The sequence below is a fragment of the Acomys minous genome (assembly GCF_964271855.1).
Source record: "Acomys minous genome assembly, chromosome: 19".
NCBI classification, from domain to species: domain Eukaryota; kingdom Metazoa; phylum Chordata; class Mammalia; order Rodentia; family Muridae; genus Acomys; species Acomys minous.
Genome location: NC_140499.1, coordinates 15,218,261 through 15,243,195, shown reverse-complemented (window position 1 = coordinate 15,243,195; position 24,935 = coordinate 15,218,261). Strand labels below are relative to the sequence as shown.

The 24,935-nt window shown below is 41.7% G+C and overlaps 2 protein-coding genes across 5 annotated transcripts in view; one reads left to right on the top strand and one right to left on the bottom strand.

The window, feature by feature from the left end:
• ATP11B (ATPase phospholipid transporting 11B (putative)) overlaps positions 1-13,997 on the bottom strand; it is a 98,275-nt gene extending 84,278 nt beyond the window's left edge. For 2 of the 4 annotated variants that reach the window (XM_084769737.1, XM_084769740.1), the window contains exon 1: positions 13,660-13,995. In XM_084769737.1, coding sequence (XP_084625863.1) covers positions 13,660-13,686 — 27 coding nt within the window. In that variant the 5' untranslated portion in view covers positions 13,687-13,995. Of the gene's footprint in view, positions 1-13,659 lie in introns of all 4 variants that reach the window. The other 2 variants (XM_084769738.1, XM_084769739.1) reach the window with 2 other exon arrangements.
• A 6,831-nt stretch (positions 13,998-20,828) lies between these two features.
• Positions 20,829-24,016, top strand: LOC311590351 (uncharacterized protein). Its single transcript, XM_084769246.1, has 4 exons — positions 20,829-20,944; positions 21,445-21,566; positions 22,007-22,083; positions 22,990-24,016. The coding sequence occupies exons 1-4, from the start codon at positions 20,881-20,883 to the stop codon at positions 23,039-23,041; spliced, it is 315 nt and encodes a 104-aa protein (XP_084625372.1). The 5' UTR covers positions 20,829-20,880; the 3' UTR covers positions 23,042-24,016.
• Positions 24,017-24,935: the final 919 nt, after the last annotated feature.

Here is a 24,935-nt window from a genome sequence, read left to right as displayed (position 1 = left end):
GCCGCCATGTTGTTTAAAATCAACATGTAATATCAAACAGAAATTATATCAAGAAGCAAACAAGCCCTAACCTTAAAATGTCTCAAGCTAACTCCTGAGAACAGGCATGGCTGGCTAGCTACAGAATTCTGATAATTACTCTCCTTTTTTTGAGAAAAAGGGTTGCCACTGACAAGTTTCCTGCCACCACACGCATTCCTTCTTAGTCTACCGTTTGCTCAGTTTAAAATGACAAAATAGGGAAGGAGTGAGAGGTAACAGAGAAAGGAACTATCCCTTTACCCAACTATTAACCCTATCTCACACTGCTAGTTTCCTAGAAATTTCCTTCCTTCTTTTTTATTAACATTTTTATACATGAATATTTTGATCAAATCTACCCATCCTTCTCCTCTCCAGTTCTTCACCTATCTCTCTCAGCTTTCCCCCCGCCGCCCCAAATTCATGTGCCCTTTTTAAAAGACTAAAAATGTTATGTGCATGTGTAGCTGCTTGTCTGGATGTCTATCATGTCTGTACAAATGCCCACGAGTGCGAGAAGAGGACAGTAGATCCTGGAACTGGAGGGACAGGCAATTTTGAGCCACCCAAGTGGATGCTGGAAATTAAAGCCAGGTCCTCTGTCAAAGTATAGTTAAATGCTGAACAATCTTTCCAGCTGTGATGTTTGCTGTTGTCATTATTTAAATTCACTGAGACCACTTAATGATGAAGGTTGTGCATGTGTGTGGAACCTCTCCTGCAGCATGCTTAGCCTCTCAGGGCCTGCATCCCTGAAGAAAACCGAGTCTCCCCCCATCAGCAGCCATCAGACGCAAACAGCTCCTTAGCTATGGACAGACTTTCATGAGCCCCCCCTCTCCGCTTGACTCATGCTGGCATTTATCCCTGGCTTGATCTTGTGCAGTTTTTGTGTATGCAGTCACAGTCACTCTGAGTTCATGTTGCAATGATGCTGTGAAGTCAGGAAATTCTGTTCTGCGGCAAACATCTGCTACCTCTGGCTTTTACACTCTTTCTATTCCCCTTCCTACAATGAGCCTTCAGAGGAAGAGGTGTGACATAGAGGTCCCATTTAGAGCTGAGCACACCTTTTATTCTCTGCATATTAGCCAGTTGTTTCTCTGGATCCCACTGACAAAGAACTAAAAAATAATCTACCTATGTGTGCTGCCACACACTAATGGCTGTGGGTCACATCGTGGAGCATGCTTAACCTACTAATGCTCATACCTTTAAACAAAACTGATGCCCCATCAGAAGACATCAGCTGTTCCTAGCTCCATAGTGGAAGGGGCCCATGGAGCCCTTCCCAGTTCTAGCCTGGAATGTTGGATGGCTTGACCTTGTGCTCGACTTGTGAGGCACCCACTGCCTCTGTGGGTTAGAGAATGTAGGCCCCCACCATATCTAGAAGATCCTGTTTCACTTCAGTCCTCGCAGACCTCTGGTTATCACAGGATTTCCAATCCCTCTTCTCTGATGGTTCCTGAGCATTGAAGGGAAGGTGATATAGATATCTAGTTTGTGGCAGGGCTTGAGTGGCCACCTTAACCTAGCTGTATGGGGCTTGGAAGGAGGGGCGTTAGTGTTGCTTTTAGGGTGTGTGTGTGTGTTGGGGGGTAAGGTCATTATAATAAAGTAATTTTTAAAATAAAAACTAGAAGTAATGAAAGCAACAAAACAACAAGAGCACTAATATTATAGCAAATAGACTAAGAGATTCAACATTATGTTCCCCAGTAACTCTAGAATGAGGGAATTAAAGTCCAAGAAGTGGCATTTAAAGGCGGTTGAAATTTCCTAACTACAGTAATAGTAATCTTCAGATTGAAAGAAAAACGCAGAGGAAGAAAAGCAGCATGAAAAATATTATAATCACACTAAAAATACAAAGCATCAAAGATAGTCTTAAAACTAATATGAAAAGAAATATCAAGAAAGTAATGATAGGGGCTGGAGAGAGGGCTCACTTGTTAAGAGCACTGGCTGCTCTTCCAGAGGACCTGGGTTCAACTCCCAGCACTGACATGGCAGCTCACACCTGTCTATAGTGAGCTGCCACTATAGACAGTCCCAGATGATTTGATACCCCCACATATACTCGAGCAGAACATCAACGCACAGTAAAACAAACAAACAAACAAAACTCTAAAGGATATCAAAAGTAAATTCCTATAGAAGATGGGGGCTAAATAACTAAGTCGAGTAAGTAGTTCAGTGGCACAGCATGTGCTTCAGCAAGAGCCTCAATTAGCCCCAGCATCACCCCACGACTGATCTTATAAGGCAAGATGACTGTTGAGAACACAAACAAGCATGCAATACAAAAAACACTGGGATCTAAAAGAAAACAAAGAACTACAACCCACATTATAAGAGAAAGTATTTGTAAACCACATTATCTAATAAGAATCTTGCATTCAAAGTACATAAAGAATTCTTAAGACCCTGCAGTAAAACAAACAAGGTAATTAGATGGCAAATAGCCATTTCGCCAAAAACAAACAACAGATGCATGATGATAATCACATTTCAACCCACTGGAATAACTATAATACAAAAAATAAAAAGTAGTGTTGGGAAAAGGTCTAAAGACACTTAAATGCTTCTATTTTAGTGGGAATGTAAAATCTAACTGTGAAATGGTATACGAATTTTAGAAGCAGATTCACAGTATCTTACAAAATTAACACTATAGTTAAGCTTACTCTTTAGGTTTATGTCTAATGAAAATTTAGCCCGTACAACATTCCTATGTTACTGTTGATTTAGAACACAAGTATACTCAAATAACTACAGACATAGAAAAAAAATGAATATACAGTCTACAGCTATAAATCTTTAATAAATATTTTGGAATTAATTTTAGCTTTATTCTGTGTGCTCCCATGGGGTAGGGGTCAGTATGCCATGGTGTGCATGTTAGAGGACAACTTTTGAAAACTGGTTCTTTCCTTCTACCATGAAGATGCCTGAGACTAACTCAGGCTGTCAGGCTCAGCAGCAGAGGCCTACCTGCTGCGCCACCTTGCAGGACCAGCTGTTAAGTCTTTAATGCAGAGAATATAAATAAAAGAAACTCACGACTAGGAAGATAGCTCAATAGGTTAAAGGTGTTAGTCATCCAAACCTAACCACCCAAGTTTCATCCTGGAAACCCATATAAAAAAGGCAAATGCAGTGGTGCATATCTTTAATTCCAGTACACGTAAAGCTAGTCTGGAACACAAAGTATAGTCACAGAAGCAACAAGGTGGAAGAAGGTAAGACTCAACTCCTGAAAACTATCCTCTGACCACTGCACACACATTTCCCCACACACTTTCTCTCACATAAAACTAATTAAGTAATTATAAAATAAATTTCAATACAAAGTCAATCAAAATCCTTTATTTTTCTCAGATAATTAAAAAAAACCTGCTTATATGTCAAAAATGGAAGAACAAAGGTCCAATGCAATTCTGAAAAAAAAAAAAGAAAGAAACCAAGATGTGTGGAAAGATTCTGTCTTACAAATGCCAACATAACATGCAAATACTAAAACAAAGACAATGCATTATTGGTACACTAACAGATAAGTGAAATAGGAAAAAAAGAGAACATAGAAGGAAATTAAGAATTTCATTCATAACAGAGAAGGCAAACACATATCTTAGACATAAAAATGGCTCATCCAACAAACTGAGAGGTGAAGCAAATAACTTTCTAATGGGAAAACACAAACACCCTTATTCTATATACAAAAATCAATTCCAGGATATTGAACTTGAATACTAAAAAAACTACATCTTAAGACAAATTGAAGAAAACATACTAAAGCAACTCTGATTTTAATAGAGGAAAGAAATTGTTAAGTAACAGAAAGCAGAAATCAAATTTTCAAAAAAGAAACTTAAATTTTCTGTATGGAAAAAATGTCAACAAAATTAAATACAGGCAAAGAACGGAAGGTGATACAGCACATATAACAAAGAGATGACATCCATGCTACAGAGGTAACAAAGAGAAGAGAAACTAGTTATAACAATAATCATCTGTAAGATTTTTATTATTTTAAGTCCCGGTGGGGTAGGGTTATATGTACAGGAGTGCATGTGCCTGGGAAGGGCAGAGGAGTTCAATTCCCTCTGAAGATGGAGCTATAAGTGGTTGTAAACCACCCAGTGTGAGTGCTGATGACCAAATTCTGGTCCTCTGCATCAACAGCCAGCAATCTTAATGGCTATTTCTCCAGGTCCCTGATGTTAGTCTTTGTCAATTTGATGGGATTTAGAATTACAATGACAATAAACCTCTGGACATGCCTACAAAGGCCTGTCTAGATTAGGTTAAATGATGTAAGACCACCCTGCACGTGGGTCAGCATCACTCCTAAACCGTTGTCCTAGCCTGACTAAAAAGCAGAAAGAGAGCTGATCACCAGTACGCATTGTTCTGCTTCCTAAACGTAGATGTGACTAGCTGTCTCAAGCTCCTGTCACTATAATTTCTCTACCATGATGGACATAAACTACCCATGAACAGTAAGCCAAAATAAACCCTCCCTTATGTTGCTTTGGTTAAGGATTTTATCACAGCAACAAGCTCACTAGCAATCAGAAGAATGCTTATAGGCAACTGGTTAGCAGTCACAGTATGCCTATCCCAGCACCTAGCAATTTCAATTCTAGATATTTCAATTTTAAAAAGTTACATACATCACCTTGTTTTCTGTTTTAAGCAATAATAATAATATACCTTAGCAGCAGTTCAAATATCTATTAGAGAAAAAGCCTCAGAGGAAACCACCTGAGCAGTCCCAAATACTATGAGCATGATACAATACAGATATTCAGAAAACTGTTAGAAGGAATTAACAATTGGAAAATGATTTTCCCTAAAAGGGGATGGAGAACTGAGAAATGGTTTTTGCTAGGTGGAGGACTAAACTGCCAGTCTTCGTGGGGTAAGTAGGGTGAAGAATGTGTTGAATGATGTTATAACGCTAAGAGGAACAAAGCAGGAAAAGGGGTGAAGAAGGCACAGTGGACGATTGTTGCTGTTTCTGTTTGGTTGGGTGGTTTTATATTTTATACTTAAGGGCTATAAAAGGCTTTACTATTCCATAAGGTGTCTTAGTTAGAGGTACTTTTCTATTGCTGTAAAGAGACACCATGACAGAGGCATTCAAACCACCGCTTAACGTAATATTTAAACAAAGACTGGAAAGACGGAAAGGATCCAGCAGACACCTAGGGGAAATATTCCAAGAAAAGGAAAAGCAAGGACAAAGACTCTGCTGTGTTAAGCATGCCTTGACCATATGAATCGCAAGAAGGCAGAATCAAAAGTAGAGTGGGAACAAAAATCAGTAATTTCCTACGTACAAACAGCCAACACACTGAGGGAGGAAATAAGGGAAACAATACCACACACCGTAGCATCAAACACACAGATAAATATTTGGGAATAAATTTAAATCAAAAAGTAAAAGACTTGTAAAATAAAAATCTTAAGACACCGAAAAGAGAAATTGAAGGTGTCAGTAGATTTCCCATGCTCATGGATCAGAAGGGTTAATGTTGTGAAAATGACCATCTTACCAAAAGCAATCTATAGATTCAATGCAATTCCTGTAAAAATTCAAACACAAATTTTCACAGAGATTGAAAAAATAATCTTGCTGGGCAGTGATAATGCATACCTTTAATCCCAGTACTCAGGAGGCAGAGGTAGGGGACCTCTGAATTCAAGGCCAGCCTTGAACTAGGTCTACAAAGTGAGTTTCAGGACAGCTAGGGCTACACACAGAGAGAAACGCTATCTCAAAAAACCAATTTAATTAATTAATTAAAGAATCTTAAACTTCATATGGAAATAAAAAGCTAGGATTGCTAAAATTAATGCTGAACAATAAAAGAATTGGTGGAGGTATCGCCATTCCTGATTTTAACTTATACTAGAGCTAATGTAATAAAAACAGCACTGCACCAGCATAAAAAGAGAAGTACTGAGTAACTGAACAGAAGTGAAGATCTGGTCATAAGTGTCTATCTATGGATACCTGATTTTTAAATTACTTTTGAGAGCATGATTTAATCATATCATTTCCATTCCTCCCTCTAAACTTTCCCATGTACCCTCATTCATTATTTTTTGAAATTTTAATTCCTTCTTATTGAAAACTGCATCGAAGGCTAAATGTCTACCTTTATAATAAACAAATACAGTAATGGTGACTCACACTAAAACAAAACATACTTCTGATTGCCATTATTTTTTTGTTTGTGGCAGTTTAAAGTTTTCCTTTTTACAAAAACAGGAATGTACCTTTACAGAGGCTCAAAACAGGCCATTTTTAAAAACAAAAAGGCAATGGGTCAGAAAAGACTATGAATAAAACATGTAACCAGCTGAAATAAAGCTAATAGAATCTGTTAAAATCAGTTGCATCTAATAGCACTTCTGAAGTGTTTTTGTTTATCACATAAAGAAAAGAATTTATCAATGTCTTAAAAACACGGGGTTTGTCCATAGACAATCTGACAAGTTACCATAAAATTCATGACCTTTTTTTTCGTAAGCTATTGTTGTTGTTGTTGTTGTTGTTGATGGTGGTGGTGGTGGTGGTGGTGGTGGTGTGCGTGTGTGTGTGTGTGTGTGTGTGTGTGTGTTCCTAAATACACAAATACAACCTGCTCAGCCTGTACCATGTTACTTGTAGGCATATGTGTCCAGGCTGACCATCTGGTGCTGACCAACAGTCAGCTGGTGTGCTCTTCACACAGGAACACTATTTCTCGTGTTATCAGCATTCCTTAGTTCCCTTAGTTCTTTGTCTAGGGCTCAGTCCTTGTGAGCGTCCCCTTCCATGTTAACACATCTATTTGTGTAATAATTGTTCGGCTCAAGGTTAGGCAGCCATGGTGATGAGACTTCCTGAGTGTACCTTCAGACATTTCTAGGAGACACATCCCCCTGAAAGGCTCTGTTCCTCTGGCTTTTACAGTATTTCCATACCCTCTTCTGCAATGGTCCCTGATCCTTGGGTATAGTGATTTGGAAAGATTATTTATGACAAAGAGGTCAAGATATACACTGGAGAAAAAAAAAGAAAAACTTCAAGAAATGTCTGGGGTCAAGCAGAATGGATGAAGGTAAAGAATGAAATTAGATCCATATCTCTCAGCCTACACAAAGCTCACCTGCATGTGAACATAAGACCCTGACATCCCAAGTATGACAGAGAAGAATAGAGGGAATCTGCTTGAACGTATAGGCACAGGAAAGTGCACTCTGAGGAGAACCCCAATAGCACAGGCACTAAGACCAAGAAGTGACAAATGAGACTTCATGAAACTAAAATGCTTCTGTACAACAAAGGATATCCTGAGCGGGGAGGCAGCAGTTATACATCTAACAGAGAGTTGGTATCGGGAATATACAGAGAGTTAAAAGCAAAAACAAAAACCTAAACACCCCGATTTAAAAATGGAACATGGAACTAAAGAGAATTCTCCAAATAGTACATGCCTTTAATGCCAGTACTTAGGAGGCAGAAGCCTAGGCAGGTGGATCTCTGGAGTTACACGCTAGCTTGGTCTATACAGCAAGCTGGCCAGAGCCACCTGTCTCAAAGAATAGAAAGGAAAGAAAGAAAGAAAGAAAGAAAGAAAGAAAGAAAGAAAGAAAGAAAGAAAGAAAGAGAGAAAGAGAGAAAGAGAGAAAGCGAGAAAGCAAATGCTAGCAAGGATGCCAGGAAGGTGAAACATCTGTTCACCGTTGGTAGGAATGCAATTGGTATAACCATGGAAATCAGCATGCAAGTTCCTCAAAACGCTGGAACTGGATCTACCACAGGATCCAGCTACACCATTCTTAGACCTATAAGCCAAAGACCACAGCTCTTACGACAGAGACACGTGCTTATCCGTTGCTGCTCTGTTCACAGGGGTCAGGAAATAAAAGCAGTGTAGATGTCCATCAACTGATATATAATAGGGCATTATTCAGCTGTTAAGACAACAAAATTATGAATATTTGCAAGTAAATGTAAGGAGTTGAAAACAATCATCCTGTGTGAGGTAACAGAAACCCAGAAATATAAACACTGCATTTTTCTCATGTGTTGATGCTAGCTTTTAAGCTTTAGATATATGCATTTCATTGGGAATATCTAGACAGGTTAGGTAACTAGGAAGGAGACACTGGAGAGGGGTCTTTCAAAGAAAAAAAAACCAAAAAGAATATAATGCTATAAAGGGAGAAGGGGAAATGGTACTGGGAAGACTAAATGGCTTGAGGACGGAAGGACAGGGTAGAGGAGGGAATCTGAGGAGGGAAAACTAACACTAAAGGCCTTTTGAAAAGTCAGTCACACAGAGGCCGACTACTGTGGAGTTATTCTCTAGTGAGAGCACACTATCCCAACTAAATACTAAATGATGCTCCCAGTACCAGGGATGGTTACCTCTTTCCGAGTTGTTTCCAGAACCCCCTCCTCAATTACAGGCTAGTGTCAGTGCCACTGATTCCCCCCCCAGCACCTGACAGAACACCCTACTACCGAGATCAGCAGACACTTGAGTTACAGGACATGCAGGTATCCACTGGCACTCAGGGGTAACTCCATCTCTACTGGCTAGAGTTTGCAGTGCGGCACACTCCACCCACTATCAACACTGGTATCACTGTTAGCACCAGTCACAACCTGCCTGGTGACATATGCCCACTGGTGCAATGGAAGCATCAATGTTACGGGAGTAACAGACTCGATTAGCTTTAAGGTATGCTCCATGAGGTATGTGACACTGTCAATGAGGCCAAGAACCTGAGGCTACATAGATAATGGCCCTAGGGGAAAACCCACTATTGACCTAAATGAATGGACATGCCAATAAATGACTCTTAATGACTTATTGCTATATGCATAGATCACTACCCTGCCCAACCTCATCAGAGAAGCTTCTTCTTGCATTATATGGCAATTGGCACAGAGACCCACAAGTGGTCAACACGTGGAGAAGAGACTCTAGAGTGCTCAGTCCTGATTGGATATCAACACAAAACCATTCTCTTCAAGGCTCAAGGATCTAGGTAGAAGAGGTTAGAAAGATTTTAAGAGGCACAGGTGGTGGATGACTTCAAAGCAACTTTCCTAGACTCAGCAGGGCAGATACACATACAGCCACTGTGATAATATACATAAGACAGCACAAGATCAAGCTAGAGAAAACACACTCTCAGTGTGGAGGAGGTGACCTAACATGAATTCACACTCTAGCTGAAGAACTGCTGGCATTTAATGGCTGCCAGGGAGGGAAATAAGTTTGCTTTCAGTGATGTGACAGACACCTGCTACACTGACCTCACTCTGGAAAAAGCCTTACACCACACCCTGAAGCAAGGTCCCTGAGCTTCTGGGAATACCTAGACACCTCTAACACTTCACCTTGACAAAAGAAAAACCTCATATGTTAGAATACATTTCCATAATCCCAACACTCAGGAAAATGAGCATGAAGATCATGAGTTAAGACCAGCCTATGATACATTTTAAAAGGGGGGCGGGGCTAGGGAGATGGCTTAGAGGTTAAGAGCACCAGCTGTTCTTCCAGAGAGGACCAGGTTCAATTCCCAGCTCACCACTGTCTGTAATTCCAGTTCCAGGGGACTTGACACCCTCACACAGACATACATAAATTCAGAGAAAACATGAATGCAGATTTTTAAAAAAAAAATCCTTTCTCAACAAACAAAAGAACTAAAAGAATATAGACATTCAGACTTAATGTGCTCCATAGAAACTAAAGCTTATTTTTAATATCATATAAATTTAAATTTAATTTAATTTCAGATAAATATAAAATCATAGAAATTTAACTAGTAAAAAACATGAGACTCAGATACAAGCCATATATATTATTTTTACATTTCTTTTTTTTTTTTTTTTTTTTTTTTTTTTTTTTTTTTTGGTTTTTTGAGACAGGGTTTCTCTATGTAGCCTTGGTTGTCCTGGACTCCCTCTGTAGACCAGACTGGCCTCGAACTCACAGCAATCCGCCTGCCTCTGCCTCCCGAGTGCTGGGATTAAAGGAATGCACCACCATGCCCGGCTATTTTTAAATTTCTAATAGTCATACTTTAAAAGAAAACAATTAACTTTTTTTCATTCTATTTATTTATTGTTGGCGAGTGGGCATGTGTCACCACATGAATATAATAGCCGGAGGGGAACTTTGAGGAGACAACGCCCTCCTTCTATGAAGTGGATGCCAGGGATCAAACTGAGCACATTTATTGGTACTTGGTGACAAGTACCTTTCCCTGCTAAGCCATCTTACCATTACAGAAAGATGTAACTTAGATGTCACACTTTTCTTCTGTTTTGAAAGTCTATTGTGTTTTATATTTTTTAAAAATTCAACTTGAGCCAGCCTCATTTCAAGCATATTAGATAGAACTGATGCAGGATAAACCTTTTTAATGTTATTACGTTACAGAACAGTTGGCAGTTAGGCACAGTTCAGGGCAAATTAAGATAACAGAGGGAGCTTAATTGTGTTTACAGGTTACAGGAAAAGAGGAAGGGCAAGCTCTCACGGTAACTGACGGAGGTGTAAGGAACATGATGTAAGAACAGTACCAACGCCACAGCTCAGCCTGGGGAGGAGGGCTTCTCCTTCTGCGACACAGAGAGAGGGGAAGGAGTGAGCACAGATACAAACTAGTGAGGTGATGCATCTGACAGTAAAAGTCAGGGAGTTTTGGCTAAGAGTGTGTCAGTGAATTTTCTCAGTGAATAAGGAGACAGTCTTCAGCCTCCTTTCACAATCACCAGTACCATCTAAAAAGATATTTATGAACTGCATTGCATCCTACCTCCAGATCAGGAACCTCCTTCCTCCAATTCCCAGATGCTTGACTTACAGGCCTGTGCTACCAGCTAAAGAAACACCTGCCTGCTAGGTTGTGCTTGTGTGTAGTTAATTTCCTACATTCTTCTGGGCTGGTCAGACTTAAATTTTATTACTATATTGTGAAACACAGAAATAACATTCATTATTTCCTTATCTATTCAGAAAGCATACTCACTACTAACTCTATGGCCAACAGAGGGTGCTGCCTGAGACCAGTCATGAGTAAAACCCTCGTCACCTTCATATGAGACAACAGGGCTAGCATATACCCACCCACGGTATGTTCTATGAAAACATGGTATTATGTTGTTCCGTAAAAAAACTTATATATCATCTAAATATATTTGTTGACAAGGACTTTTGCTTAAAAAGTTTAAGTTAGCACTGTACAAATAAAGATGCTATTAAAAATACTCTTCTCTGAACATAAATTTTAGCATGTGTAAAGCTGTCATTTTGACTGCCAGCTCTGGCAAGATAATAATAATAATAATTAATAATAATAATAATAATAATAATAATAATAATAATAATAATGCACCTAGTGGTCCTATGCAGTTATAATTGAGATGCTGTTAATGATATAATTATTAGTTAATACAGCCCATTACTCAAAAGGGATACAACATACACCCGAAAGACATTAATAACTTTTAGCATAAAATAACTTGAATGTTATGTGTGAAAGACAAAAAAGAAAAGGATTTTCTACATGTTTTCACTATTCTCATCAAGGGAAAATATCAGTTTGTGACATGATTTTTCATCATGTCAGGCAGTAAAATATAGAGATAAGAAATCATTTTTATTGCAAATAAATCAGTAAAGCATAGAATTGTCTCTGTAATAGAATGACAGCAAAGTAAGTGAGATATCTCTGGAGGCAAATGAGATTACCAGCAGGCCTGAGGACCTCAGTTAGAACTGACTCCCACAGGTTGTCACTTCCTTAGACACTTAGACAGACAGACAGACAGACAGACACACACACACACACACACACACACACACACACACATACACACACGTAATAAAAAATAAAATAAAAAACAAAGTATTTTTGGTAAAGTAATAGCTGCGAGCCAAGATTCATATAAAGTGTTCTGTAACTCCAAAGCAACCTGTCCTTGTAATTTATCCAAATTTTCCTTTTATCAGTTTTACAATTAACCTAATGCAGGTGACCCCGACTAGGGAGCACATATTAGACAGTCTAAGCTGGATTTTCTGAGCTGAATTCTCTGTGTAGCAACCAGAATGGCAGCTTCCTCTGATACCGTGCAATAAATACACTTTCATTGCTCTGCACACACTCAGGCGATTACACAAACTTAGTCAGCAATACAAAGGCCTGCTTTGGCACAGGTCTTAAAGACCTGCTTATCTTAAAAGTAAAACCAGCGACAGGCATCCTTTACGCAAGGCAGCCTGTTCAACGTGTTAGTCAGTCCAGGTGATTTATAAATGACCACACAACTTCTGCTACTTCCCTTTCAGCTGTGACCATCTGAAGTCATTTCCCCCAGCACTACCAGATTTCTATCTGGAAAATAGGAGTGATCCTAAGGTAGGATATTATTCAAGTTAAAAAAAAAAAGTATCTTACCCTGAGACACTGTCTTAACCGACTGGGAAATGCTTGAGGGGAAAAAACAGACTTAAAAATGACCTTGCTGCCACACACAAAACATTAGATAAATGGTGTTAGGTAAAGCCTTCACATGGACTCTAGGAAATCAAAAGCCGATCAGATTTGTATTAATTAACTTCCTTACTGTACCGCCTTACCGCAAGGAAGCCAAAGCAGTCTAACAGTGTGGATTACATGACATCATTAGCTTGGATTCCCAATAAAGCTGAAATACTTCAATTTGCAACAGTTAGCTAAAAATAAAGACCCACCATGTGTATGAGGGAGTGGCAGGCAGTTCGGGTTTTATTTATAAGACTTCTTTATTTAAGAATGGTGCCTACTGTAAAATAAACAGGAGGCTGACTTAAATACATGCTTTTTAGTTTTTACCTGAAAAGCTGTTCTACCGCAGGGAAAAAGAAGTATGATTATTTTGGTCTCAAAACAGTAAGTTTCTGCTTCGCTAAGATTTTTCACTGCCTTGGAACCTCGTAAACAAAAACCCTGCAGTTGATACGATTTCGAAATTAAACAGTATAAAGGTTAGCGTTCCTAGAACTGAAGCGATGTCTGTCCTAAGTGTCACTGTCGCCTCGGCGGTGTGGTGTGTTTTTCTGGGCTGCAGGTGCCACGAGGCGTGAGAGATTTTCTTTCTGTGAATAATTCCTGAGAAAGGTGATGCTTTTAGACACTTAAGTCACCCTAAGGCTTTCCTTTCCTTTCTGCAGACGACCCAGTCATGTTCAAAAGTTAGACACGGGTTCCAAACCCGAGCGTTCTAACCGCCCTGAGGAGGGGGTGACAGATGCACCGACAAGTTGCACCGCTGTGCGGTGAGGACCTTCCGGTGCTCCTTCCTCCTAGGCCCAGGGCGGGCTTCCGCCAGGAGGCCGAGGACGACCCAGAGCTCCTCCGGAGCCCGCACGAGCCTAGCTCCGAGTCCCCGAGAGTCGCCTGGACCCGCGCCTGGCGCCGCTGCCTCGGTCGTCCCGGGCCCCGCGCCGCTCGCGACCCGCCGCGGCCGCAAGCTGCAGGGCAGCCCCGCGCGGTGCGGAGCCCGGGCCGAGGGAGAGCCGCGCGCCCCGCCGCGGCCTAACCCGCGCCGCCCGGCCCTCACGCACGTACCAGCTGCTGCCGGACCCAGCGCCACATGCCCCCGCCGTCGCCGACGCCGTCCTGGCCCGCCGGACGCGGGGCCGAGCGGCAGCAGGTTGGGAAGGACGCCGAGTCTGACCGGAGCAGGCGAGCCCCGCGGGGTTAAGTTCCGCTCACAGCTGCCGCCGCCGCCGCCTCACTACCCGAGTCGGATCCCCATCCTGCCACCTCGGCCCCCGAGGTCCTACAGGCGCGGCCTGGCTGCCAACCGCGCCCGGCGCAGCTGAGCTCCCCGCTGCGCCGCGGCTACCTTCATCTCTGACCGTTGTCACCCGCAGCACCGCCGCCCCCACAGCGCCGCCCCGCCTTCGCCCGCCATGGCCCCGCCCCCAAGCCCTGCGTCCCGCCCTCGCCCGCCATGGTCCCGCCCCCAGGTCCTGCGCCCCATCGTGGCCCCGCCCCTAGGCCCTGCGCCCCGCCTTAGCCCGTCGTGGCCCCGCCCCTCACGCACCCACACCAGGGGTAAGTATGTGACCAGAGGTCTGTCCCCAGAGATCCCCGTATTGTTACCATTAAATTGTCAAAGGCTTTCATTTAGGGGTATGAATATGATCAAAGTAAATTGTATGAAATTCTCAGAGTTGGTGAAATACATATATATATATTGAAATTGTCAAAGGCATGCATGTAATTGCTTCACACACATAACTCAGGGAGTGGCTGAGGTGGGCTAACGTTGGGGAAAGTTTGAGATTTCTTTGTGAGAGTCCAGCCTGCACCTCAGTTTCTGGGGGTTATTGCTGAGATCCTGTCCTGCGGAACTAAATTGGAAAGGTTAAGGAGATTTCTGTGGGAAGCTAACTGCTAAGCATTCAACGAAAACTACCCTGGAAGTAGCTTGACCTCGCTAACGGGTGTGGATAGCTGGTAAGAAGGAACATAGAATCGACTAGAACAAGTTTCCACTGTCCGAAGTAGCCACCTGTACGTCTTCTGTTAATATGTCTACATGAAGAACTCTCCTTTTCCTGAATTAAAACAGTTCATCAGACGTTTGAAAATTTAAAAGTAACACTGAGCAAAACCCTCAATCTAAGCTACCATGACTAGACAAATCAGTCTCCTGGTTTCAGTAGGCACTTATATAACTCAGCATTGCCATGAGAACCTTTCTTTCAGATATCTATGGCCTATAAAACCAGCAGTGGGGTTTTTTTTTGTTATATTTTAAATTACCCAACTTCAGAACATAGATATTTAAAGAGAAAAGGAATCCTTTGTTTTTTAATTATTTTGAGAAAGGAATCTTATTTTTGTTCTTATGACTGAACCTTAGCATTATGGCACCAACATGAAGTTAGTCATGTCTATTAAAGAGAAAAAAAAATGCTGCTTCCATTCCTAAGAGAGTGTCCCAGAACCTCCAGCATGCAGCTCTACCCGAATGCTCTAGTTTATCTGTCAGTCTTTGAAGTACAGATTATCCTGGTTGTGTGCATGGAGAAACGGAAGCAAGTTAAGTGATTTGGCAGAGCTATGACTGGGGTGGTGGCTCGTGACAAAGTAGAAGATGTGCTCCCAAGAACCTTATTCCCCGTGTTTCACTTCCAAATGATTTGGTGACAACGCAGGCCTGGAAATTTTTATTTCTGTGCCACAAAACTTTGTCAAGCTAACCTGTGAGACAGCAGTCTGGAGGAGGCTTTATGTATCATTATTGAGTTGGATTCCAACTTTCTGAAGGTGGAAGCGGGCAGGGGATAGGGAAGAAGTGAATTCACGCGGAGTGGGTTCTAGCTGTTATGAGGCAGTATGGTAGAAAGCAACTCCAGTATGTGAAGACCATCATAATGAAAGCTCAAACTGTCAGGAACCAAAAATTACTCGCTCCAAACGTTTTCTCCCAGGACCATAAGGTCGGAGTGTAGTTTTATGCTGCAGTTGTAGTTCTTTAGCGGTGGCAACGTCCTCTACATGTATAATGATCAATGATTTTTTTTAAATTAAATGTATTTATTGGAGACCGTGGTGGGTGTACAGAGGTCAGAGGGGAACTTTTAGGGATCGGCTCTGTCTTCCAGCACTTGGTGCCTAGGGGATGAGCTCAGGTTATCAGGCCCAGCAGTGTGTGCCTTACCTCCTGAGCCATCTTGTTAACCTTTACAGGGACTTTCGTCATTATCTGTTACTGTTGTTGTTGTTGTTGTCATTGGTTTTTTGAGACAGGGTGCCTCTGTGTCACCTTGGCTGTCCTGGACTTACTTTGTAGACCAAGCTGGCCTTGATCTCACAGCGATCCACCTGCCTCTGCCTCCTGAGTGCTGGGGTTAAAGGTGTGCGCCACTGTGCCCAGCTTATTTGTTTGTTTGTTTGTTTTACAGATTAGAAAACATTATAAGTAATATATTGCTGTTTTGTGAAATCTTGATCTCACTTGTATGTATAGACATATACACATATGCCTTCACACAGTATAAAGGGAATCCCATCCTATGGCTTGTGATCCAGAAGGCTTGAGGAAGAGAGATGGGAAAAGAAGGCAGATACGAGGTATAAAAAGAAAATATTTGGAGCTAGTAGCAATTCATTTATTCCACAATTGTTTCTTCAGTGTTTCTGCATCACATGATGGTGTGAAGACTGCTGAAAACTAGGAAAGGGCGCAAAGCCCACGTTAGCTTGGCCTCCTCTGCTCTGGCTGCAGTTTACAATCCAGCTGGAAAGAGAAGCCACAGAGGGGAGTCAGACAAGTAGCCATGAATCCTAAAGTATTATCCCGACGAGAGCCAATAATTTCAGAAATTTGATGTGAGCCATCGCAGTTGGGAAAGATGTCAGGAAAAGAAAAAGCTATTACAAATCATTTTATTTTATTTATCTCTGATTCTAGGCAAGCATTTTACCACTGGGCCACATCTGAATTTAAATAATTTGAAATGAGAGCATAAACGAGGGACAGACTTTGCAACCAGATGAGCTGCGGGAGCAAACGCTTGAGTGTGTAAGAGAGTGTAACTAGTTCAGGGTGAGAAGAACCGGGGCTGGATGAGGAGAGTGAAGCCCAGTGTGCAGAGCTTTTTGACTAATTACAAGTGTTCATTTATTTTATTAATATTTTAAAATTTATTTATCTTTATTTTATGTGCATTGGTATTTTCCTTGCATGTATGTCTGTGTGAGGGTGTCAGATCTTGGAGTTACAAACAGTTTGTGAGCGGTCATGTGGGTGCTGGGAATTGAACCTGGGTCCTCTGGAAGAGCAGTTAGTGTTTCTAACAGCTGAGCCATCTCTCTATTCCTCTTTAGATGGAAGTTCCTAACATCTTTCCCAGGAGAAGACAAAAGCAATGTCTGATCCTTCTCCTAGGAACCTGGTAAGCAAGGTGTGATTACCACCAAGCTCACTCTGGGAACCAGTGAGCTTATTGAGCTTCCTTACAGAGTACAGATGAGGGGTTTCTTACAGGGGTGAGAGTGTTCCTGCCACAACAAGACACAGACAAAAAGCCTTTCCCCAGGAGGAATGAGAATTCCCAGGTAGCCATATAGAGGAGGCCCCCTCTTTAGTCTGCCCCCAACTATGTACATTAGCCTCTACCCTTCACCATGAAGTATAAAAATCAACAAGGCAAGCTGAGATGATCTTTTGCAAGTAGGCAAAGTTGAGCACCGCAAGATGGCAGTTGTTTGGCTAAGGAAAAATTCAATCAGAACAATGGAGAATTCCCGGAGTTTTCTAAATAAGAGAGCAGTAGGGTTTTTCTCTAGGATGTTGACCCACAAATATTTTGTGTGATAGGGGAAGGGAGCCCTGATAGGAAACTATGTACTGGTAGAATAAAGCATTGAGGATGTGTGCATTCTCAGGGGAAAATGTGAAATATCTCCTAACTCGGTGTCAAACAAAGGTATTCTTGCCTATAATATCACAGCTCATTCACTTTGATACTCACGGTGTCTAAAGAGTACTCAGTAAAAGCTCAGCGAAGCAATGAGACACATGGCTGAGTGGCTGAGGAAATAGCTAGATTTATATCAAAGCAATATGGAGTAAAGCATAGTGAATGATGTAAGTAGATCCTAAGCTATAGGAGGGCCAGCATCTTCCTTCCTTTACATCAGTGGTCCTCAACCTTCCTAATGCAATGGACTCTTAATATTCATGTTGTGGTGATCCTACATAGTGCTGACCCCAACCATAAAATTATTTTTGTTGCTACTTTGTAACTGTAATCTTGTTACTATTATGAGTCATATTGTAAACATCTGTGTTTTCTGATGGTCTTAAGTGAACCTGTGAAAAGATGGTTTGGGTTCCCCAAGAGGGCACCACCCACAGGTTGAGGATTGCTGAGGACTGCTGCTTTACAGCAATTTGTAGTGTGCCTTCCCAACTCTTCCAGGGTCAGTGTCCATGAAGGGCCCTGAGCCTACCCACTGTGTTTCCTCAATTAGTTTTATAGCAACAGACTCTTTAATGTGCTAGGAAAAGCTTTTGAAATCTCATGTTTTGAAAATAGCTACTTACAATTGTCCTCAAAGTCACAAATCAGGTTTTGACTAGATGGGTTCTGTGGCCAAACCTGATGATGACCTGACTTCAATCCTGAGAACCCACATCATGGAAAAAGAGAACTGACTGCTACAAACTGTCCTCTGACCTCCATACACGTATGCATGTACGTAAATAAAATAAATAAATACATTTTAAATCATAACTAAGATTCCAAAATAGTAGTCTTAGAAAAAATCCTACTGAATATTTATTATTCTAAGAGCTCTAGATGGGACTTTATACAGAGAAAAGAGAAAAGAATTGGACCTGCACAGGGATAGACATGTGGCCTTGTGAAGTCCAGCTTCGGAACAGTACTGCTTAGTTGTATCCTTCTTTGTGTTGTGTAGCAGTTTCCTCTGCAATTGAAACATTGTGTCCTGCAAAGAAGTGCCTTGGAGATAGAAGATAAACTACTCAAAATAGCTTCCTGAAGTCCCTGAAACTGACCAGCCTCACTAGGCCACTCCCTTCCAGGAATAAACAAGAAAAACTAAATGAGAGTCACTCTCAGACAAGCTGATCTGCAAAGCAGGCAGAGCCTGGACAAGCTACTTGGAAGAAGCAGAGACTAGCCCAGCTGCCTGAAGGAGGTTTAGGCCAACTGAGTCACTGGGAAAGGATGTTCTTAGACCTGTTGAACTGCCTATAGGCTGTGTGGTGTGCTCCAGGTTTTCAGTTTGCTGAGCTGTCACTCATACTGGGGTGGACCTTGGTGATGCAGCTGTCTCTGAGTCATTTCTACTTCTATAACTAACTCCAATAAAACTCATTGGTTTACCAAGTTGGACTTTGGTAATATCCATACCTTGGTCTGTTGTGGCCTCCCTAGCTGGGCTGAGTAAATGTGTGTGTTGCATCTCCCCAAGAAAAGTCTTGTCATACAACATCCTGAAAATTCCTCAGACAGCTATCTGCAGTGAGCTATGTGATATGAACTCAGTTTCAACTTCTTGGTTTTTTGGTTTGTTTGTTTTATTTTGTTTGTTGGTTGGTTGGGTTTTTGGTGTTCTTTGTTTTGATTTGGTGTTGGTTTTTTCAAGATAGGGCTTCTCTATGTAACCTTGGCGCACCTGGAACTCACTCTGTACTCCAGTTTCAACTCTTTGAACTATTGGTACAAACACCTGACTGAAATTCAAAACCACTGTGAAAATTAGAATTCGTAAATACAATCTCTTTAAAAGGCAAGAAAATAGGAAAGCATACATTTATTTGCACCTCATTTCTTCTTGACTTTAAGTTGCCCTTTAATAACTTGACACTACTTTTGAATGCACTGGCCATGGCATTCTATGATTTATTAAAACAAACAAAACACACACACAAACGTGCGGGCGCGCGCACACACACACACCAGAATGAAAACAGCCCTAATAGCCTTCTTTTATGTATGCTTGCTTAAAGAGGGACTAGGATGAACTGCTAACAACAGTATCAGGGGACTTAAATCAAGTTGCAATTATACTGAGATTTGTAACACTTGTTATTGCTAAGGCTACAACCAACATTTAACCACTTTCAGCACTGCACAGGCAAGCAAACAGCCTTCCCAAGACATTATTTTTGCAACCACCCCAGGTGCTTTCATTGTTTCAAGTTTCAGTTTTGATGATTTTTGCATTTTGTTGGTTTTTTTCATTTTGTTTTTGTTTTGTTTTTGCTTTTGTTTTTGTTTTTTTTTCTAATGAAAATGACTGCAGAGCTTTTCTTACCAGAAAATTTGTTTCCTAGTAATTGCTACATAGATTTTTTTTCTGGGCTAAAAATGTCTTCTAAGGGGAAAAAAAATGCTTGGATAATTCCATAAATATTTTTTGGTTTTCTTAACTTTTGCAAAACATTATTCTACCTGTAGTTTGTCTAAGTTGCCAGCACAGCAAGCTTAACCACTCAGCTGAAAGACGGGGTGCTGATGGAGGACTTCCTGAACACGGTGCCCTTTATGCAAGATCTAGATCAGGCCTTTAGGTTTTAGGAACTATCGCGGTGCGCGGTGCACTCTTTGCTCCTCTTGTGGCTCCTCCTTTTATTGTCACAGACCTGCAGTGCGCAGTCTTAAATAGAGGGACTGTGGGAGAAGTGGCCCGAGGATCCCAGAACTGTGTGCCCATTGGTAGTGACGGTGGGGGAGCAGGGGCAGGGAACCCTACTTTCTCATCAACTGCATTTTCCATCCAGTAATGGCACAAAGGACGATAGCATTCCTCAGGCAACTCATTCGTTTCACAATCTTGTGGGTATTTTGAATGTTGTAAGTCAGTGTACTTCCTGTCATTGTTTTGGTGGCTGGTAACTGCAGCCGCCTCAGCTCCCATGGTGTATCTTTGTAAGTTTTTCACCTCCATTTATTATTTTGTCTACTCTTGGTTTCCCTGTGACTGGGTATTTCCTTTCTTTATGCTCTATGGGACTATTCACATTTCATAAGTAACCTTCAACCTTTCTGAATACACAGAATAAAAAAGACTATAAAACACTCATTTATGACTGCAAATCATAAAGATTGGTCTTGAGGTTAGAGTGAGACCCCGCCATCAAGTCACAAGACCATATAGTTTCCTTTACTCCTGAGTCTACAAGGAGGCTGTTCTGTCCTTACAGTGAGTGACTCTACATGTATGAGAAAACAGTGGCTCTAATTTATAAGAATCATGGTCTGAGAAGATAGCTGACTGAAAAAAACAAAAAATAAAATGATGAGTAAAAACTGTCGTGAGGAAAGGAAGGCTGTGAAGAAACTGTGGGGAGGAAGAAAAAGTGAGTCAAAGATCGCGTTCCCATGATTGCAAGAAGAACGAGTTGAATGCTGGGAGTTGTGAAATACTAGTTCAAAGAAACTACCGCTGGGAATCAGGAAGAGCAGCTGCTTGTTCAAGGGCTTAGGCTGGGTCTGTGGTGCTGACAACAGTTTATCAGTGAGGTGTGTGTGTGTGTGTGTGTGTGTGTGTGTGTGTGTGTGTGTGTGTGTTTCTGTGTGTGTGCATGTATGTGTTTCTTTGTGTGTGTATATGTATGTGTTTCTGTGTGTGTGCATGTGTATGTGTAGCTGTGTGTGTCTGTGTTTCTCTGTGTGTGTATGTGTTTCTCTGTGTGTATGTGTGTGTTTCTGTGTGTGTATGTGTATGTGTTGCTGTGTGTGTGTGTGTTGCTTGTGTGTGTGTGTTGGCATCTTTCAAATGAAAGTGTGGTGCCTACATCTTCTGTGATCCTGGATGGCAAGTTGACTCAAGATAGTAAGTTGATTTCTTACTGCTCAGGGAGGATGAGAAGAAAGTGTGGACTGAAGTCACAAGGATCAGTGCAGAAGAAGAGAGAAAACATGTTGGAGCTGGAAGATATGGTGAAACGCTGTGAAGTGCTACTGTGCTGTGCTGTGCTGGTTAGTTTTTGTCAACTTGACACAAACCAGAGTGCCTAGGAGGAGAGAATGTAACTGACAAACTGCCTGCTTTGGATTAGCCAAGTGGCATACATGTGTGGTGATTTCTTCATTGTTGGCCGATGTGGGAGAGCCCAGCCCACTCTTGGTACCATTCCTGGGAAGGTGGGCCTGGAACATACAGGAAAGCAGTTGCACATGAGCCTGAGAGCAAACCAGGAACCAGGACGCCTGCCTCTGCTCCTGCTTTGAGTTCCTGCCCTGACTTCTCTGAGTAATCGGCTGCGATCAAAGCATGGCAAATAAATCCTGCTAATTGGTACACCAAAGGAAATGGCTACATGCAGGTTTTCACCAAGTCCTGGTCTGTTTAGAGATGTTTGATGCTGTAGCGCAGTAGCCCCACACAGAAGACTCACTGCATCTTCTTCTTTGTCTAGGCCTGTACTCTTCAGGGAATCCTCTGGAAGCCTGACTACCTGTGGGGTTGTTTGCTCAGTGACAATGAGCGGAAGAGGTGTGACGATGCCCCCTGCTCCAACTCCTGACATTTTAAATTTTTCATTGTAAATTAATAATGTCTGTTTCTAGTTTAATATGCAGTCTTGCTAGAAAGTTTATTGAACTGGACCTCCCAAGTCTGTTCAGCTTCAGAATATTGATGAAACTGGTTTCCCAATCCCAGGTCTAGAGGGAACTGGGACCCTGTGGTTTCCCCTGTCTTCTGGGCTGGTAAATGGAAGCATTTTCAATTCCAAAATCACTCTTGCTGGTGAGCAGGCTGCCTTTCAGAATGTAAACAAGAGGAGGCATAGAGTGATGTCCAGACGTCACCTGTCTCCTCCAGGGCACTTGCCTCTCACTTGCCTCATCTTTTTTCAACTCTGGCATAACAGGTGGTACCTAGCAAACAGCATGCTCAGCAAGTATGCTAAAAACATGGCAGCATTTATACAAACAGAGTGGCCTTCCACAAGAAAGAAGGAGGGACTCCACACCTAGATCCCATCTCCCCAGTGACTGTGGCTCTAAGGAGAGTAGAACTTCCTACAGTTTGGATTTAAAAAAAAGAAAAAAAAGACACTTCCCAAGATCTCAGAGGTGGGGAACATTGCAATGTAATAAGGACAGAAGAGTATTGCTCAGTCACCAGGCATGCATGTGGTGAACATACATACATGCAGGCAAGACAGTCATACACATAAAGTGTACTGTATGAAGTTCTGAAAGAATTAATAGACCATTATTTAATTTAAAAAATTAAATGAGCTAATTATGAGATAGGTACACATTACTTGCCAACATTCTGCCCCCCCCCCTTACCTGGTACAAGCACACATGTACACATGCACAAACACATACTTAAAACATCATCACTCTTAGTCTTTGCGTGCTTTCGTTTTGCTGTTGTTTTGTTTTGCAGGTACCAGGAATTGAACCTTGGGACTGAACACACTATAGCCCTAGCTCTGTGACTCTTCTTTGTATAGATAAGGGACAGCAGACAGGCTGTCCCTACTTACAGCGTCACTGGACATGTTGTCACTCATTAGTAAAAAGCAGCAGCCCCCCTCAGAGAGGCACCGCATCTTAGGCGAACAGCTGATGCGCTGGGCAGTGAGCTGGAGAAAACAGACCTAAGAATTGTAAGCTTGATCTTCTCGTTGATATTCTTTACTTCCTGTACTTACAACTCCCTACAGGTACAAGGACTTTCTGAACACTTTCTGCCAATATATTTTCCATATTCAAGATGGAAGGTATAAAACTATTTGGGGGCTAATAATCCAATTCTGAAACAACAGCCTTTTAGGTTTTTAATTATAAACCTAAAAATACTTTAAATGATGTATAAAATGTGTACATAATAACAATGTGCCATATGATGTTTTAATACATAAATACATTGGATCATGTTTAAATCAGGTCGAATCTACTATTTCTTTATGGTGAAGAAGTCAAAACTGTTCTCTTAAGTGTGTTGAAATATACATTACTGTTATCTATTCTTGCCGCATTGTGCAATAGCACAGCAGAACTTATTGCTTCTATCTAACTGTAGCTGTAACCCGCTGATGTTGAACTTACAACACTCTTGAAAGCAAGGCCCCTGGGACTGTTCACCTGGGGACATAGCACAATATTATCTTTTGCTAAATGCTCAGCCTTTAGTTGTTGAAAGAGCAAGTGGTGAGAAACGTAATGACAGTGGAGAGAGAGGCTAGAGTCTTGGATACGAGAACGGAATAAAGTATAATTTTAAGGGGTCTTATAAACTGTCAACTTTAGACTGTTTATAATGACAACTTTATATTGTATTTGACTAGTAAATATCTAAAGAGAATCCCAACTAATCTCACCAGAGGTGTATGTAACATTTGGTGATCTGTAGGCCTGGTAAGGTGGTTTACCTGGTAAAGGTGTCGTACTGTCTGTGCAAGTGGAAAGCTGACTCCCTCAGGTTCTCCTCTGACCTCCACTCGTGGGCATGCATGTGCACACACACACACACACACACACACACACACACACACACACATACACACACACGGAGAAACTAAATATGTAATAAAAGTGTTAAGAACAAAAAAATGCGTGAAGGCTTTGATTAAATGAGTATCTTACAGGAAGATGCCTCTTATTTTACGTGCCTTTTCTAATAAGTCATCTTCTTTTATCCTCTTTACGAGCATGCAGTTTACCATCCTAGAGGATTTCTTGACTTCTCCACTGGTCACTTAAAGGTTGTTTGCTTTGCATAAAGCAGATCATTAAGTAGCCAAATGCTTGAGTCACTGAGACCTCACCCAATCTCCACTCCGTAGAATCATTTCATGGAGGAAGACGGCACCGTGATCACAGGACACCAGTGCATGATTACCAGTGTGCAAAGTCCAAGGATGTGTCCAGAGGACCATGGAGACGCTTAATGGGTGACAATGTCTGATGGACCTGGTTGGAAGTTGCAGTGCTTGCCTGGGCATCCTGGGAAAAAAAAAGAGTAAGAAAGAAAAACTGAAAACTGCTTACGTAAGAAGGACAGGGAGAGCGTTTGAAACAGGGGAGAATCTAGAAAGAAGCTGCTCTGAATAAACGTGCACCTTCTTGTATATTCTCTCAAGAAATAAACAGCAGTTTTATGGGTTTTGATTTTCCATAAGTTGGGCAGGGTCAGCGTGTAAGTGCAGAATCTTTTAAGTCCTCGGAGCTTATGAATGCGTTAATCCCACGGTGTAAAGACTCCCGACCTTCTCTGAGGGGGTAACGGAAAAGCTGCTGCGTAAGACCGCAGGGGATAAGGGAGCAGATTTCCAGAGGATGTATGCAGCACAGGGAAGAAGTGAAGGGGCTGGAATGGAGAAGGGAGAC